This window comes from Pygocentrus nattereri, chromosome 17 (genome assembly GCF_015220715.1).
Source record: "Pygocentrus nattereri isolate fPygNat1 chromosome 17, fPygNat1.pri, whole genome shotgun sequence".
Taxonomy (NCBI): domain Eukaryota; kingdom Metazoa; phylum Chordata; class Actinopteri; order Characiformes; family Serrasalmidae; genus Pygocentrus; species Pygocentrus nattereri.
Window position 1 is genome coordinate 5,725,605 of NC_051227.1, and position 19,085 is coordinate 5,744,689.

At 41.8% G+C, this 19,085-nt stretch overlaps 1 protein-coding gene across 2 annotated transcripts in view; it reads right to left on the bottom strand.

Moving 5' to 3' along the window:
* scaf4b (SR-related CTD-associated factor 4b) overlaps positions 1-19,085 on the bottom strand; it is a 39,416-nt gene that overhangs the window by 15,330 nt on the left and 5,001 nt on the right. For both annotated transcript variants that reach the window (XM_017682537.2, XM_017682536.2), the window contains exons 2-16: positions 15,001-15,084; positions 14,827-14,871; positions 13,990-14,151; positions 13,620-13,749; positions 11,226-11,839; positions 10,916-11,014; positions 10,310-10,386; positions 9,787-9,847; positions 8,878-9,036; positions 8,415-8,488; positions 7,925-8,121; positions 7,549-7,649; positions 6,827-6,940; positions 4,266-4,422; positions 3,223-3,326 (exon numbers count right to left, since the gene is read on the bottom strand). In XM_017682537.2, coding sequence (XP_017538026.1) covers positions 3,223-3,326; positions 4,266-4,422; positions 6,827-6,940; positions 7,549-7,649; positions 7,925-8,121; positions 8,415-8,488; positions 8,878-9,036; positions 9,787-9,847; positions 10,310-10,386; positions 10,916-11,014; positions 11,226-11,839; positions 13,620-13,749; positions 13,990-14,151; positions 14,827-14,871; positions 15,001-15,084 — 2,178 coding nt within the window. The remainder of the gene's footprint in view (positions 1-3,222; positions 3,327-4,265; positions 4,423-6,826; positions 6,941-7,548; positions 7,650-7,924; positions 8,122-8,414; positions 8,489-8,877; positions 9,037-9,786; positions 9,848-10,309; positions 10,387-10,915; positions 11,015-11,225; positions 11,840-13,619; positions 13,750-13,989; positions 14,152-14,826; positions 14,872-15,000; positions 15,085-19,085) is intronic.

A 19,085-nucleotide genomic window follows, 5' to 3' on the forward strand; every position in this document is an offset into this window, starting at 1 on the left:
AGTCTACGTAAAAGGTAAGGATGCTGGTGCACTGTAAGGGTGCAGTGAAGTTAAGTCTGATCTGTTTAACATGGCTTCTTGGGCTACGTTCACACAGCAGGTAAAAGTAGCCCAAGTCTGATTTTCTCACCAAATCTGATTTTTTTATTATTATTCGGCTGTTCACATCTTTCAAATGTGACCTGTATGCAGCATCAGTCTGAACAGATCAGCTCCTAAACTGACCCACATGCACAAAAGAACAGAGCGTCATGTTGCTTCAAGTGGCTCATCCAGACGTCAACAATCACAACCGCCAACACACACCAGTTGCTCCCGGAGGATCAGCTTCATCTTCACCAGCATCACAGGAGCCATCGTGTACCTTCACTGACTGACAGCTGGGCTCATCACCCAGAATGTGTTCATCTCGTATTAAAAAGGGCGCGGTCACTTTGGTTTGTGTCCTTGGATTCTTTAAACTTTGTTTTCAGACTTTTAACGTTTCTTTGGACGGTGAAGCCTCGTTCTGCTACGGCGCGTTCGGCCTTTTCTTCCTTAATCTCTTCGAACGTGGAGGGTTTTGGATGAGGCTCTTCTAATTCTTATACAGAAACATCAGTCTAAATGTTTGAGTCTCATCAGCACGAAATTAAGATTAATGTGGAGCTGGACTGACGTAAAAAAGTCCCATGAACTCTGATCTGACTGTTCAGACTGAGCCACATTGCCGCACGTCAGGATTTCAGTACCACATGTAAGTTGGAAGTGAATGTCGGATCCGGTGTGTTTATCTGTTCACACAGACACGCATCTGTGTCACATATGAAGAAAAAGATCAGACTTGGGCCACTTGTACCTGCTGTGTGAACAAAGCCATAGAAACACTAAACAACAGCTGTGCTTCACCAAGCTGCCTTATAAAGCCTTTCCTTTAAAAGATCACTTACAGAACTCCTCAAAAGAGACTCCTGCTGGACTTACCTGAAAATGGTTTCAATTTCAGGGCAATGAGATGGCAACATTGCGAAATCTGAGATCAACCTGGTTTCAGCAGCCTGGTTACTTGTCAGCTTGGGATTCTTCATTTGACGGGTTTTGGATTCTTCATTTGACGGGTTTTGGATTAACATACAGATTTTTGCAGCCAAAGTTATAGAGATTCTTGATTTGGACAATAAACTAGCATCCCACCAAAGATGATGCTGCGCAGTAACAAAACGGCAAAACTACGCCAAGATGAGTACAGTCCACTGCGAGTGTGAAGCCAGGATCAGCGCTTTCAAGCCTCAGCCTTGACGTTTTCTTTACAGTTCATAAACCCACCTGTGTGTGAGTCCACAGCAAATTCGTCCAAAAAGGTGGTGTGCTGTTCCAGTCAGTGTTTCTCTTCAACCCCAGTCATGGGTAGCAGTCAAACCAGTGGTAGAAACAACCAGGAAAAAGGGCAAAAATGCCCCAAATTTGATATTTTAATCATAAAAATACCTGGACAGGGACAGAAAAATGCCCCAAAATAATTTGGTAGTAACATTTTTAAGCAAAATTAACATTTAAATGTATTCAATTATTATTTGTTATTATTAACCGCTGCTACTTCACATATCACTTCAATTTTGACCTGACTGCTCATCCTTAGATTAAATGTGCCTAAATGAGAAGATGCTGATGTCCAAATTCAAGAGCATTCACCACCAACTCCATACTCATCCATATTGAAATGGAATAAACACTGAATATAGACACCAATATGTTTTTGGCTGTTTGCGATAAAACCTGTTAGTATTCTAGTAATCTGATGAAAATGCCACTTTTAATATTTTGCAGTCTTAACCACTGCGTATAAAATGACCCAGAAACAAAACTTGCCCCATCGAAAAGCACCATTTCCCACTTTGCTTCAAATAACACTAATACTTTACTAACATCAGGTTAGTAGACTGATCTTTTGGCTGCTGTTGATAAAACTGTTAGTGTTCTAGAAATTTATTGCTCAGCATCCTGCTTAAATTGTTATTTTAAATACAGGGTGATTCAAAAAGATCCGATTTCAAAGCGCCATATTTTTCCAACCGTGAGGCGTTTAGGAACCAATCACAATCCAATTGAAAGAGGGGATCATAGAGTTTCTGTCAGTGGAAGAGGTCACCCTTCAGTCTGCGAGGAGACGAGACCCCCGAGCAGAAAGCGTTCTGCGTTCTCCACATCAATAAGAGTGAATCAGTCATAACTGTGCAAGGTGATTTTTGTGGGTCAACTCCGACGGTTCGTCATTGGTTCCACAACCGAACTGGACGATCTCCGAAAACGCACTGAAAGAGCTGTGAGTGCAGCGACACCCAACACGCTCAACTGAGTGTGGGATGAATCCGACTTTGGCGCTGATGTTGAACGCACAGCTGGAAGAGGTTCATACTGCTGTATTACTTTATGCTCATTTAAACCATTTACAGTTCACTGCACTGTTCTGTACTGATTTACAAGTGAAAATCATTTGGAAATCGGATGAATCTTTTTGAATCTCCCTGTATTTCTGCAAAGTGCCACCATTTGTGTATAAAATGCTCCCGAAACAAAAAAGCACCATTTCCTTTTCTGCATCAAATCATCTAATCTAATATTTCACAACTTCGAATTGCTTCAGATTAAACTGATATTTACTCCAGTCCAGTTATTAGTGTTTACAAGTTCCTACAAAGCTGCATTTGACACTGCAGAGCCAAGAAGTCAAAGTCTTGCTCTGGGATACTCCACAGTTGCACGGCCACAGGGTAAACAAAGAGGAAGTGGTCTGAAAACGGCGGCAGCGGTTCTTGAATTTCGGTTCATATCTCTGTTCTGATATTATGTGCACAGAGGTGACCACAAGGGCTTCCTTTTCTCATAGAACAATGTGCATGAACCACAAAGACTTTGTGTGGAACCGTAAGAAAACATTGAGGAAATAAAGTCAGTCGTGATGCTACGTTTTTTATTAAGTTTCAATACTGTTTTGAAATCTGTTGATTGTGTTGCAGGAGAATCTTAAAGCCTTTAAAAAGTACTAAAATGAATTACGGTCATACTGATAAACAGCTTTGACACTTTAAGCCTTTTTAAATGAAGCCAGCTGTGACGTATACGTGACACCAAGATAAACACTTTGCCTCCCAAATGAAAAACAGAAGGAATGAAGACAGAGAACAGCTGCAGAGAACAGAGAGAAACCCTGCGGAGCTCCGAGGGAAACCCCCCGGCTTTTACCTGAGGCCCAGCCAAGGCGACGGCAGCTCCATCGCTCGGTTCTCCTTCCGGGTTTCCACGGTCTTCAACAGCCTTAAGCAGGTCCTCCAGCACCGACGCCCACTCTAGAAAGGAGGAGGGACATCAGTTGGAACAGTAACTGATCATCTCATCGGTTGGGACAGTAAATCAGCAAATCAACTAAATTGAAGGAAAGAGTAAATCAATTTAAAGCAAAGCTAATTAAATTATTATGTATGAGTAAAATAAATAAAGAAATAAATAAAGAAATAAATAAAATAAGAGACAAGAAATTATTTGTAAACTTTTTTGGTCGGGTCATAATATTTTGACACAGAAAAGGCAACTTTTGAAATTATGTTAAAGTTTTAAAATTAAGAAGCAAAAAAAAAAAAACAGAAAATGCTCATTACTTTTCAATTATTTGAAATCAATAAAAAACTAATACACTGCAATAAAAAGTATTAAATCAAATTGAGGTGACTGAAATCAGTGTAGCTTAGCCAAACATGCTAACATTATTAAATAATAAATTAAAGACAGTAGGCACTAAACCAGAGGTCTCAAAATCAACTTGTTAAACTTGCATATTAACGTTTACGGCATTTGGCAGACGCTCTTACAGACCGACTTACAAACTGATTATTTTACACAGGTAGGCGAAGGTGTTCTTAGGAGTCTTGCCCAAGGACTCTTATTGGTATAGTGTAGGGTGCTGCCCTGGTGGGGGATTGAACCCCAGTCTACAGCACAGAAGGCAGAGGTGTTACCCACTACACTAACCAACCAAATCTCAATAAATCTGTGGGTCAGAGAAAATTTTATTTTTTTTTTTTGTGCTGTAATCTGAACTGGCCATTGTTTACTCAAAATACGCAAAAACGTCAACAGTAAAATACAGACTCTTATAGCAGACGGAAATACAATCTGAAATAATAAGTGCAATCACTGTAATGAAAAACTTTATTATATAATAATAACTGCTGTTTATTTAAGCTTTAGAGTATCCGCCTCTGCACCTCGACTGAACTTTGTCTCCGTACCTGGATTGAAGGTGTCCTGGTCCAGCATGCCTCCCTCTCTCAGAGCCGGGATCTCTGCGGGCTTCAGCTTACTCCAGGGGACGTAGGTGACTCCCAGCTCCACGTCCCAGTACTTCTTAAACCGCGAGCTCACGCCTTTGTTCAGCGCCCAGGCAATCTGACCAAGGAGAACAGCAGCATTCAACCACAAAAGTACAGCATCAAACTGAACAAGGAGGAAAATTCATCTCTGAATGATCTGACTAAACAAATCTCTCAACATCAACAAACATTCTACACCAGGTCACTGCAGCTGAGGGTCCTTCCTACCAAATTAACCAGCAGCATTTGGTCAACTAAGATTCCAATATAACTGCATTTCCTTCACACTGTTTTTACGTCCCCCAAATATTTAAATGGGAATTCCACCAATTTGCCGTGGTGTCATTTTGCGATAACACACTTCCTCGTGTTCTTTTGCTTAAATATAGAGAATATAACGTGTAAGAGAAGTTAAGGTGGGTCTTAAGCAGCGGTGGATGAAGTACACAAACCATGTACTTGAGTTAAAGTAAAATACTACTCCAGTAAAAGTAGAAGTTCCTCCCTTTAGACCTCCACTTGAGTAAAAGTACTAAAGTATTTACCTTCAAATGTACTTAAGTATAAAGTAAAAGTACTAAAAGAGTAATTCTGGCTCTGATGTCCTGTTATCATTTTTATAACCAGACTGGCTTCATGAACTCATTTCAGGTCAAAGTCCTCCAGCGTCTCTCTTGGTAAACCAGTCTTTTAATAGAACGTCATTAATTAGTGACGCTGACGTCTATTAAAATGATCAGAAGCACAAAATACTGAAGGTAAACAGTTTCCATCAGGGAGAACCGAGTGGCTCTGAAATCACTTTTTACACACAAGCAAAGTTTCAGTTTCAGATTTATTTACAACTTAGTTCCAAGTTTAAGTTGAATAAAAACTGGCTTTAAACTCAGGATCACAGATGAGTTTCCTTTTACAAAGAAGGAGGCCCAGTGTTAAAACTTCTGTGGTCATTTTTTAAAAATGCAGTGTAAAGTGGAAAAATATGCTGAAAAATCAAGCACTATTACACAGTGAAACCATGTAACTGCACTAAGGTTCTGTCCTGGCACGTCTGGAGAGAGTTTTTACTCCTACCACCAATTTTTGGATTAACAGGATGAATATTATGTGGCATCCATATCGGACAGAATGAACTACAACCGCCAGATTCGATCTGCCTGAATTCCTCCACACGGTATTGATCTGTAGGTCTCCGCTCATAAACAAACAAGCCAAAACTAATTTAGTATAAAATGAAATCATGTATAAATTCAGAAAAAAGAAACATGATACCCGGATTGGTGCTCTGGTTTTGTGCTTCTTCGTTTTGACATGTTACGTTTTTATACACACAGAAACCAAAAGGAACGACAGATTTCTCAAAATGTAGGAGGAAAAAGTCGGATATTAGAATCTGAAATGTAGTGGAGTGAAAGGAAAAAGTCACCCAGAATGGAGAAACTTCAGTACAGATACACCAAAAAATACTTAAGTACAGAAACTAATTACATTTACTCAGTTACTGTCCAGCACTGGTCTTCAGAGCAAACGAAATTTAACTAATAGTTTATGATCTGGCTGCATTTGATGGACACAGATTTCAGTGAGTTATCATCAAGCCACAGTCTCATGTCTACAGAGTCTGCGCTTTTGTGCTCATAGTGTTGCAATTTTTGCTGTAATGTCATCTTTGCTTAGCTGTACTGACAGAAGGTAAACAAACTTTATCTGAACGACACTTCTGTTCCCTAACTGGATATTTCAGCCATAACTGCGAAAGATAATGATCATGTGAAAAATAAGGTGCAAACGGAGGAAAAGTAAGTAAAAGACAGGTGAGGTAGGCGACCCTGCCCGTCTGTAGTGACAGCAGAGGAGGGTAAAGTTCAGCTCCTCACTGCTGGGCTTTACTTACATTTAGGGCCTCATATGCTTTAAAAGAGGGGGGGCAATTATTTATCATCACCCACCCCTAATTCTTCAGTGATATGAAGCTGAAGTCAGATATTCACCAGATTCTTGTTTGTATTTTCCCGTTCCACCTTAAACAGAGCAGCGGTTACATTTCGTGCCTCAGGCATCAGAACTGCTGGACGATTTAAGGTGGAACGAAAAAGTTGGTTAGCTACCAAGACATCAGTGCTCCTAGCAATTATGCTTCTAATGAAGAAAAGTACCACAATACACTGAAATGACATTAAACTAATTAAGATAATATAAAGGTTATTGTAACTTAACAGAGAAATTTCTCATATTTGTGGCTTTCTTTGGTCTCTTGTTCAGCTTCTTTTCTTTTTTCCAAACACTTTGTTTGGAGGGTCTGAAAACCCTCCGTTTGGGCGACCACGTAGCCCCAACACTTCAACCTCCCCCTCTATCTTAACGATAGCGAATGTCTAGGGTGGAGGGACATGAAGTAACGAAAAAAATTAACCATCTTGATTTCAGGTTGATTTGAAGCGCTGCTGAAAACCTTCCAACCAGTGAGGAAGGGTTTGTACCTTGAAGGGCTTGTGGTTGATCCTGGCGCTGCCTCTGCTGAGCTTGTTCAGGGCTGTGGAGGCGTCCTGTCTGTGCACCATAACAATGTAGGCACAGCCTCGAGGAGGAATCATCTGCGCAAGAGAGACAGGAGACAATAACAGTGATGAGGCAGGACTGCAGTATAAATACATCATCATCATCATCATCATCAACAACATCATCATCATCATCATCATCATCATCAATGGAACAGTATGAAAATGTCCCATCATGACATCAGTCACCAAATCACTGGGCCTTATTCTCCACAATCTTAAGTTTGTTCTTAAATGTGTTCTTGAGAAAGGTGCTAAGAAATAGTCCCACCAAACTGTTCTCACCTTTGTGCTCTTGAGTGTGCAGAATAAGAGAACATCAGTAAGAGCACATCGGTGAACGTCAGAATCTTCACAAACATTGCGGAAGTGGGTTTTAAGAAGAAACATCAGAACTAAGAATGAGGCCCAGTGTTAAAATTGCTGTGGTCATTTTTTAAAATGCACTGAAAACTGGAAAAAATATGCTGAAAAATCAAGCACTAAGGTTCTGTCCTGGCACGTCTGGAGAGAGATTTTTTACTCCTACCACCAATTTTTTGATTAACTGGATGAATATTATGTGATAACTTAGACTTATTTTAATGGCATCCATATCTGACAGAATAAACTATAACCGCCAAACACAAAAGATAAAAACTTACGTTTATAGATTCGATCTGCCCAAACTCCTCCATCAGGCTGCTGATGTCCTGCTGCTGTGTTTTCTTATCCAGCTGACCGATCCACAGTGTTGTGGTGCAAACTGAACACAGAGAATCCACATTAAAACTAATCTGTACTTATACAGTACTGTACATATATAAGCAGATACAGTGGGGGGAAAAAACCCAGATAAACAAACAAACAAAATATATATATGGTAAACTCTATATATAATATATATTGTATTATATATAAAGTAATATATAAGGTAAACTCACATAATGGAAGGAAAGTATGCAAGTAGTTTTATAATACAAATAAAAATACATCATTCTAAATAACGCCAAGCCTGCTGATACAGACGCTCCCACTGACCGCTGAGCATCTCTCTCCTGATGGGCGGGAGACCTTTATGTTTCCTCTCTCTCTCTTTCCGGTCCTCAGTGCGTGACCTCGGCGAGCCCCTCCAGCGCTCTCTGGACCGAGACCGCGAGCGCCGGAACCTCGAGCGATGAGAACGTGAGCCGGAGAGGGACCTCCGCGAACGGGACGACGAGCATCTCTGAGGAGACCTGCAGAGAAGGTGAGGAGCTGAATGGTCACCTCATTATAACCTTTACACTGAAGGCAGCAGCCGTTCCTTCAACCTTCAGAACCTTTAGTTACCCCATTTGAGTTTGTGAGCAGAAGAGGAGAAACAGGTAAGATATTACAGATGTAAAGATACAGGTGAGAGCTCATTAAAACCCAACAGTAAAATAACAGCAAAAAGAATATAAATAAATAAAATCAATCAATCAATCAATCAATCAGCAAGGAGGCCAGAGTACAGCAAAGCAACTGTAGGAGCACTAAAATAACAAACCTCGACCTTGATCGTCTGTTGTATCTCCCATCCCGATCATCCCTCCTGGACTGGCTGGATTCCATCGGCACATCCTGAAAAGGGAGAGGGGGAGAGTTAAAACAATTCATTTAATCTGGAACAAGTAAAATAACGAGAAGTGGACTGAAGATACAAAGTACATAGAAATTATCCAGAAACAAAACACAATTAGAGCCTCATCTCTGTGCACAGAGTGTCTGTGTCTACTAAAGGAATAGTTTGGCAGTTTTCCCTGATTTTTCCAAAAGTAATCGATCCCAGATATTCAGCGTCCGAAGTTGACGCTGCCATGACGCGAATGTAGATTGTTACAAACAAAAGTACAAACAAAAAATTCACACCATGAGGTCAATGCTACTGATTAAAGCTCTGTAATGGACTTCAGTCCATGTTTATAGACATCAGCAGGCTGGTGGTCTCTGAAGGATGTGGTGGCCCATACCTGGGGCTGTGTGCTGATATGGCCGTGGCTTTCGTTCTGAGGGGTTTCAGAGGGCCCAGACAATTGGAAGTCAGGGCCAGGCTGTCCCGCAGCCTGTGTCGAACCAGGAATCGACTGAGAGCCCACCGCCTGCATCGCTGCTTGCACGTTTGGAAGCAACTGCACAACAAAGCAGAACGTTAAAAAGGGCCAATACCCCAGAATTACCTCCCGATTTCCTCTCCGATTTATAGTTACACGACCATTTAAAACCACAGAATTAAACAGCCTGTTGTTAGTGTGCCCAAGATTCGTATGCAAATGAGCTTTGTTCAGATTGGCTGTCCTCATTCCAAATGAAGTATGGGCTACTATATGGAAATATAAATATACAGACTGTACTGTATCTTCAGTGTGCTTGAACTGAAGCAGAGACAGAACCCAACATAACAGAGAACAATCAGGTGCAGCACTTTGTCCATGTACAGTCACCTATTCTTTGAGAAGATAAAGGTTTGTTTCTATTTCTTCATTAGTTCACTGGGCTGCCTTCTTTCCTGTTTTGTGGCTGCAGTTGTAAAAACAGAAACACCTGGTCATGTGACTGTGTCACACGTTTCATTCTCATTAGCAAGCTCTGTATCCACCTCATGCAAGTAGCAACACTTCTGCAGATGTTGGTGATTTCATTTGATACTTGCTGGTGACGTTAATTTTCCTATGCCAAAATATGTATAAAACAGTACATCCTATAAATCAGTGATGGAACACTGATTTATTCTAATCTAACACATTTTTATCTAATTCAACATAAACATCTTGATGTCTAATCATTCAAGCATTGGATTTTTCCCTCCTCCCCTTTTCAGCTCATGAATGTCAGTGACTGAACACCATGGACTTTCTTTCCTCGACAGTGAAATAAAATACCTGGGTAGATAGTTGACCAAACAGATGAGCCTGTAAAGCCTGCTGCAGATCCACAAGGTTTCTGTACAAGACAAAGAAAGAGTGCTTAGAATGGATTGAAGATCATTTGCAATTACAACAACATGCAGCAGTTTTTATTTATTTATTTTTTTTTTAGATGTTTGATGCACTGGACAAAAACTTTCATACTGCTGGGACCCACTTTAGAGTCTCAGTGGCACGACAAGCAGCCTAATGGCTTTAAATAAATAAGGGTGGGAGGAAAAAAACAAAACACTAAGCGCACACACACAAACACACACGCACGCACGCACGCAAACAACAAAATTTAATTTAATTAGGTAGTTTCAATAACGGTCCTATTAGCTCTCTCTGTATTTATATATATATATATATATATATATATATATATATATATATATATATATATATATATATATATATATATATATATATATATATATATACACATACATACACACACACACACACACACACACACAAAAAACAACAGCATTCTTACACAGCTGGAGTCGTTTCCTCCTGCTTTGGTTCTTCCACATCTGGTTCCTCATCGTAATCGAACCGGTCAAGCAAAACCTGCCAAAAAAACGAAGCAACACAAACACACTTAATGGACTTCTGTAAGTTTCCTTTCATCTGTACCTTTTTAACTGAGCTGAGTAACTGGAATCAACAGTCAAGCGTCCAAAGCAGCATGTAAACAGTGCCTTTGGGCTACGTTACATTAACTGACACTCATTCGAAATTTACTAGAAAACCTCATTCACTCGTATTTAGTGCCATCATAAAGGCCTCTGAACGATGCAGATACACTAACGACTCGACAGAACACAAGATGAAGGGCTACTGCTTACAACAAACAGGCTTTAAAGGAAAATGTCTCTTTTTCCTTGTCAGGCAGGTCATTACTGCATGTTTAAACTACTTTTGATGACTGTAACAGTGACGCGGATGACGGACGTGTCATTATTACACTGAGCCATGAGGTTAACCCCAAGCTATCACGCTGCCCCAATGCAGCCATATGTTATGATACGACAACTCAACCTACTGTATTCTACTGTAACGCAACACTCCTACCGTGCAATTATTTTTCCCTGGTTACCTTTGCGATTGTGCTTTTTGGCTGAGAGGAAGCAGCGCTCTGGTCAGCCGGTTGGGCGTTAACACTGCTCTGCTGGAGAGTCTGCAGAACCTGCTGGAGCTACAGAAGCCAAAAAACAAAAAAAAGACAAAATTTACCTGGAATGATTAACACATAAGAACATACCAAATCTAATCTAAATCTCATCTAAAGTTAGTAATAAACAATTATAAATAAAACCATTCATGGTCATAAATGGTATATAACGACTATGTAATAAGCAGAAAAACGTGCGGTAAACATGAAAAGAAGGAAAACTCGCTTCACTCACATCGAGGCTCTGACTGGACTGTAAAAACTGAGCAATAGCCGTAAGAACCGCCGGGTTCTGGAGCTGAGGCAGAGCCGCCGGGTTCTGGAGCTGAGGCAGAGCCGCCGGGTTCTGGAGCTGAGGCAGAGCCGCCGGGTTCCGGAGCTGAGGCAGAGCCGCCGGGTTCCGGAGCTGAGGCAGAGCCGCCGGGTTTTGCAGCTGGGGCAGAGCCGCCGGGTTTTGCAGCTGGGGCAGAGCCGCCGGGTTCTGGAGCTGGGGCAGAGCCGCTGGGTTCCGCAACTGGGGCAGAGCCGCCGGGTTTTGCAGCTGGGGCAGAGCCGCCGGGTTTTGCAGCTGGGGCAGAGCCGCCGGGTTCTGGAGCTGGGGCAGAGCCGCCGGGTTCCGCAACTGGGGCAGAGCCGCCGGGTTTTGCAGCTGGGGCAGAGCCACCGGGTTCTGCAGCTGGGGCAGAGCCACCGGGTTCTGCAGCTGGGGCAGAGCCGCTGGGTTCTGCAGCTGAGGAAAATTGGCTGAGATATGAGGTTCTGGAAGGACTCCAGTACTGATGGGACGGTCCACAGAGACGGGGATGGAGGCAGAGGGGAGTTGGGCTGATATCTCCACAGCTGGAGACCCTACAGGTCAGAAATAAGTCAGAATTTTCAAAACAAGTCATGAAATTTGAAAAGAGAAGGTTTTTGAAAAGGAAATTAGCTTCTTTCCAAAGTTAAACATCCTCATTTTTAAGAATAAGGAAAGATCTGAACTCTACGCTGAACCAAGGGGCAATTCTGAGCCTGCATCTTCTGCCTTGGTCAAAGTTACCTGTGCGTTTAGTCCAGGAGTCACAACCCAAATGTTAAGTCATTTCGCCCTCTCAACAAAAATCTAACAACCTCGGGAGCCACAATATTGTGTCCATTTCACCATCTTGCCTGTAACCATGTCTCAGTATGAGCTAATGTGCTAGTATAGGCTAAAAAATATAATATAAGCATAAACACCGTCCAACACTGTAGCTCTGCTTTAATCTGTAGCTCAGCTCTAGCTGTTTTTCTCACATCTCTGGCAGGAAACCTTTCCTTAAAAGTAGAGCAGTTTCTTGTAAAGTGTCTCCAGTGTTCGACTTCTTATGAGGCTACTCACTTCTCATTCGCTAGCTTCTTGTTGAAATGTTCCCGTTCCATCTTAAATGGTGCCTGAGGTGCCAGAATGTAACTGCTGCGCCATTTAAGGTGGAACGGGACAATTCAAACATGAGTCTGACTTCAGCTTCGCAACTTTTTTTCATGTCCATCTGTTTCTCGTTGCAGATTAAACGTATCAGGAACCCAGCTGGAGTGATTATAAATGCAAATAAGTCCATTCATCTCCAAATTATAAATGTTCGTCTTAAATCTCTCTCTTTACCTTTTCATAGCTACTAGCAGGTTGACACTGTTGTCTATGTTGCTATGGTACCAGCAGTCTGTGCTAATCTTCAGGGTTAAAGGGTGAATCAGCCGTTCTACATTAACTCCAGCATTTAAGACCATTTAGTGTTAAACTGTGTTAAATGATCAGTAGAGCTTTATTTTACTGCAAAGGAGGATTATTTTAATTTCATTCATTTTTGGACAACGAACAGTTCAGCTACAGTGAACAGGAAGCACCTCAAAAGACATCAAACAAGCTTATTTTACAACCTACAATTAATTAACTCCACACAAACTCGCTGTAACATACGGGGTGGAAGCTAATAATGCAACTAGGCTAGTAACTTTGGCTCTTATTTATTAATCTCAGACTAAGACAACTAAGATCAGGTCTCATCAGGTCCAGGGATTTTATTCGGTGTTAGATAAAAAGCATGAGCTGATCCTGGATCAGTATTATTACTCTTAGAAGTGTGATAAATATGGGCCTTTGTTGGCCTTGCTGAAAGGCAATTAGCCCAACAGTATATTTTAAAAACTTCAGATGGGCAGATATGCGCGTTTTCAATAGGAGGCAGTCCTGGACTGCAGCCCGGCCAGTCCAGCATCTGCACTGTCTGATTGGGCAGCCATGCTGCTATATGTTGCTTAAAATGTGTTCAGCATTAATGGCGCCTTCACTGACCTGATAGTTACCCACTAACAAGGTAGCTGGCATTAAGCTGTGGTTTTTTGGCCTTTTCCTTTACGCACAGAGACTCCTTTGGGTTCCCTGCACCTCTTTTATAATGCACTGTAGAGAATAGAACACCTAAATTCTTTGCAATCGTTCACCATGAAATGCTGTTCATAAACTGCTGGATGCTTTTACAGCAATGTAGCCGTCAAACCACTGAAATATCAGCGAAGAATAAACATTAACATTCCTATCTGTAGCTTTTGGCTGCCAAAAACATCAGTGAGATCCAAATGTCATGCATTGTGTATCGCATCTCTGTACCTCCCAGCGTCCTGCCATTCTCCAGAACAGGTAAGAGTGAAACTGCAGCCATGTCCAGCAGGGGCTGAATGACGTCCATACCAAACACAGAGTTCTTCTGCCACAGATTCAACACGCGCAAGATCTTCACCTTCGTACAGAAACAGAAAGTGTGAAATACGTTAGTCTGAAACGTTATATGATGGCTTGTTCAGAAAAAAGAGCAAGGAAAGCAAATAAAACAACCAAGATGATTAAAAAAATAGGCAAAGTCAATTCATGAGTCATGAACATCAATACAACTCAATAAATATTTAATAAAGTCCAAAATAAATAAATAAAGCTAATATGCATTAAGGAACAGGGTAAAACATGATACGCAGCTCAGTACCTTATCGTCAGGAGGACACTGGTAGAGGCTGTGGAAGGTCTCGCTGATGTTCTTCAGAAATCTGGGACCAAAGACATCTTTATCTTCTCCAAACTGATGTCGAGACTGCCTGATGATGGAGTCCACCACATACAGGCCGGGGACCTTCAGCTGTGGACCACACTAGGGAGACAAAAAGAAAACACTGATTCAACAAACAACAACAACAACAACAACAACAACAACAACAACCTTTACATTAAATTTGCTTTAATCTGACAAGAACTTCTAGAAAACCCTTAAATCAGTAATAAATTAAAAATGGCAAAAAGTCTGGATTTCTGTTTAAATTAGGGGCGTAACGATACACTTTGCTCACGACTTGATTCACGATACCAAGTTCGGAATTCAATATTTTTTCAGGCTGTCTGATCCACTCAGACCAGCGCAACACACATGAACACACCACCACGTCGTCAGTGTCACTGCACTGCTGAAAATGATCCACCACCCAAATAGTACCTGCTCTTTGAGGGTCCATGGGGGTCCTGAACACTGAAGAACAGGGTAATAGAGTATCAGAGAATCAGATGGACTACAGTCTGTAACTGTAGAACTACAAAGTGCACCTTTATAGTAAATGGAGAGAAACAAGGAGGTGGTCATAAGGTTACGCCTGACCGGTGTACAAGATAATGTGCTGGTGTGGGCAAAATCCTCTGGTGTTCAGAAATGCAACTGCAACAGATTCCATAATAAACAGAACACACCTGTTATCATCCATCCCCACATTTTTGCCTCGCGATGTATCGTTACACCCCTACATCAAAATCTCATGAATCACATTACATCACATACCCTTTTGATGAACTTCTCAATTATCTGGACGACGTGTTTATAAAGCTGTTGGAAGAAACAAGGATGTCAGTGTTTCAATCAGAAAATGTTTTTTTAAAAAGTAACTGCCGACAGCAAATAACCACACAGTAAAAATCAGACAAACCATCTCATTACATTTATTCTCTATTTTACCTTGATGGCTTTTATCCCTGCTTTCGTGATGGACATCATCTTTGCTCGGGAAATTGGCGGCTTCATGTCCATCATGGACACCATCTGGTGAGGAAAAATAACGGTTGGATGTAAACGATCTGAGATGCTCTGAAAAAATCTGCACATTTCTATATAAAGAACCCTGTGTGTGTTTTATACATTTTCACCAGTCTAGACATAAAGATTTGACATGAGTTTTAAAATAAACAGCGGCAAAATGATCCATGTGTCCAAACAGTACAGGACGTGCGGCTAATTCGTGGAAACACGACATCCAGAAGCCGATGGAGTCACGTTATAACAGGTGGACCCTCCATTCACTCATAAACAATAACAGTCTCGCACAAACTTTCTCTATAGCCTTATTAAACTCCTCAGGACCACCAGCACTTCGCCATATTCATCATAACTGTCATATTTCATGAGCTCCATTCAGAAGCTGTGTGTCGTATGAGGCTGTAGCTCTTCTCTCCAGTCTAATAGACGGTGATGTCATTTTAAACCCTTATAATAAAAGAAGCTGAACTCAGTTTGTTTTTCTACTGAAAGTCGACCCGTTTTTCCCCAAATCTGGGCTCTAAACTATAAACAGACGGCGTCTCTTCAGTGATCTGCTCTGGAAACACTACTTTTATAAAATGTGGATAAAATATCCACAATATATATGTATATAAAATATATGTATAAAATATGTAGATCATAAAACACACATTCATTTATAGGGAACTTTTATCAAAAATAAATAAATAAAATGCGAATAAAAATTTGCATTTATTTCATGCAGTTCCTGAATAATCTGCCTTACAACTTTGGCATGTAAATTCAGATGGACAAACCAAAATATACCCTGGAGAATAAGGGTAACGTAATCAGACTGATGTTTTAACAGTTCTCCATTCTCTTCTGCCTGAACTCTAAACAAAAGAACATTATAAAGAACATTATAATGCACATATTAAATATTATACATTATTGAATATGTAATAATATTTTACTACCACTTTTTTTTTTTTAAAGATACCGTGTTGCTCATCATCGTCCGAAGGGTAATCAATATGTAGTTCACTTTTAAAACAATGTTAGTTATGTTAGAACACAACCAAAGAAGAAGAACAACAAGAACTCTCTGGACACGATTATTCATACGAATGACAGAGCTGCATGTCCTAAGTGTCGACCCAGCCACCAAGGATTAACCAGCAGAAAATAATTTATATTTAAATTTCAACATTTTCTCAAATGTAAACCTCTGAGTGTGACAATGTTTTAGCCATGCAGCCCCGTCTACACGCAAACGTCCCAAACTGAGGTCCACTCAAAATATTTGTGTGGTCATAAATCATCGCTGCATGACCATTTTCCAAAGTCTCTTTATCCACTAGAAGAAAACAGGCTGTTGCTTTAAGACTGGCATATGTAAATGAGCTCTGTTCTGGCTGGCTGTCTTGTGTTGTGCCTCCATTTATACTACGCAAATGGTGCTGGGCTGAAAGCAAGGAGTAAAAGTTTGGAAGTGCTGTGTCCTCCACTCTGTTCTCCTCCTACATGGCCTCCTGTTAGTGTGTGTGGGAACAGGCTGCTGACTGGCTACAGCTGCTAAAGTACACTGCTCAAAAATAAAGGGAACACTCAAATAACACATCCTAGATCTGAATGAATGAAATAGTCTCATTGAATACTTTGTTCTGTACAAAGTTGAATGTGCTGACAACAAAATCATACAAAAATCAATTTTTTAACCAATGGAGGCCTGGATTTGGAGTCACACACAAAATTAGTGGAAAAACACAAGACAGGCTGATCCAACTTTGATGTAATGTCCTAAAAGCAAGTCAAAATAAGGCTCAGTATTGTGTGTGGCCTCCAGGTGCCTGTATGACCTCCCTACAATGCCTGGGCATGCGCCTGATGAGGTGGCGGATGGTCTCCTGAGAGATCTCCTCCCAGACCTGGGAAGCATCCGCCAACTCCTGGACAGTCTGTGGTACAACGTGGCGTTGGTGGATGGAGCGAGACATGATGTCCCAGATGTGCTCAATCGGATTCAGGTCTGGGGAGCGGGCGGGCCAGTCCATAGCTTCAATGCCTTCATCTTGCAGAAACTGCTGACACACTCCTGCCACATGAGGTCCAGCATTGTCCTGCATTAGGAGGAACCCAGGGCCAACCGCACCAGCATATGGTCTCACAAGGGGTCTGAGGATCTCATCTCGGTACCTAATGGCAGTCAGGCTACCTCTGGCGAGCACATGATGGGCTGTGTGGCCCTCCAAAGAAATGCCACCCCACACCATTACTGACCCACTGGCAAACCGGTCATGCTGAATGTTGCAAGCAGCAGATCGCTCTCCACGGCGTCTCCAGACTCTGTCACGTCTGTCACATGTGCTCAGTGTGAACCTGCTTTCATCTGTGAAGAGCACAGGGCGCCAGTGGCGAATTTGCCAATCCTGGTGTTCTCTGGCAAATGCCAAGCGTCCTGCACGGTGTTGGGCTGTGAGCACAACTCCCATCTGTGGACGTCGGGCCCTCATACCATCCTCATGGAGTCGGTTTCTAACCGTTTGTGCAGACACATGCACATTTGTGGCCTGCTGGAGGTCATTTTGCAGGGCTCTGGCAGTGCTCCTCCTGTTCCTCCTTGCACAAAGGCGGAGGTAGAGGTCCTGCTGCTTGGTTGTTGCTCTCCTACAGCCTCCTCCACGTCTCCTGGTGTACTGGCCTGTCTCCTGGCAGTGCCTCCAGCCTCTGGACATTACGCTGAGAGACACAGCAAACCTTCTTGCCAGAGCTCGCATTGATGTGCCATCCTGGATGAGCTGCACTATCTGAGCCACTTGTGTGGTTTGTAGAGTCCGTCTCATGCTACCACAAGTGTGAAAGCACCACCAACATTCAAAAGTTTTTTTGAGCAGTGTAGAACCCTAGACTGGACACTTACTTTAAACATCTGGTATTTTTTACATAAATTGTTACGACTGTATTGATTTAATAAAACAATAACAAAAAAAAAGAGCAACACCATGGAAGGGTTAAAACGTACTTGGAGCTAAGACCAACAGAAACATAGGCTAGATTCACGTTACAGACCTTGTTGCTCAAGTCCGACCTCTCTGACACAATGGTTCACACTCATTTAGGTCAGTGACTCAAATCTGTCATTAATGTGATGAACCGGCCTGAAATGAGCCTCATGAGCTCCTCCTACTCAGTAACGTCCTACTCCTTCTCAGCTTCATTATTAGAGCCAGACAAGGTGAAAAAGGTGAGATGAGCTGCTTTTACACCGTTGACAGGCTTTAACTTCTGTTCGGCACTGGTGCCATGGTAATGGTGAATGACAGAAAAAAAAAAAAGACGAATTCCGATCTGAGCATCACATTGAGGTCACATGACATACGTATCCGATCTAGGACCACATATGAAAGCGATTCAGGTCTGATCTGAAAAGATCAGATTTGTGTGTCAACACAGCCCTGAAAACATCAGAACTGAGTCACATTAGGAGCCAAAAAAAATCATATTTATGCCACTTTAACCTGGCAATGTGAGCGTAGCCTTATGGTCCCGCATTAGCATGGTGCTAACAGCATCCTTAAATCACACTGTTCAAGCCATGTCAGGGTTTTAGACAAACTCCCGACTTAGAAAAACTGGGTAAATCAAGTTTCTCGCCCAGCTGTTAACATTGGTTTATGATTTTCCTGCGACATTTTTGGGAAACAGCAGAAAATCATCTATAAAAGGTTTGTTTTTCCTCAGCACCTCCAAATCTGAGACCATTGTCCTCAGTCAGAAAAGGGTGGAATGCTCTGTCCTGGTCGGGAACGAATTCTTGCCCTAAGTGGAGGAGCTTAAATATCTCGGGATTTTGTTCACGAGTGAAGGAAGGATGGAGCGAGAGGCTGACGGGTGGATTTGTGTGGCGTCTGCAGTAATACGGACCCTATACCGGTCGGTCATGGTGAAGAGAGAGCTGAGCCAGAAGGAAAAGCTGTCAATTTACCGGTCTATGTTCCGACTCTCACCTATGGTCACGAGCTTTGGGTAGTGACTGAAAGAAC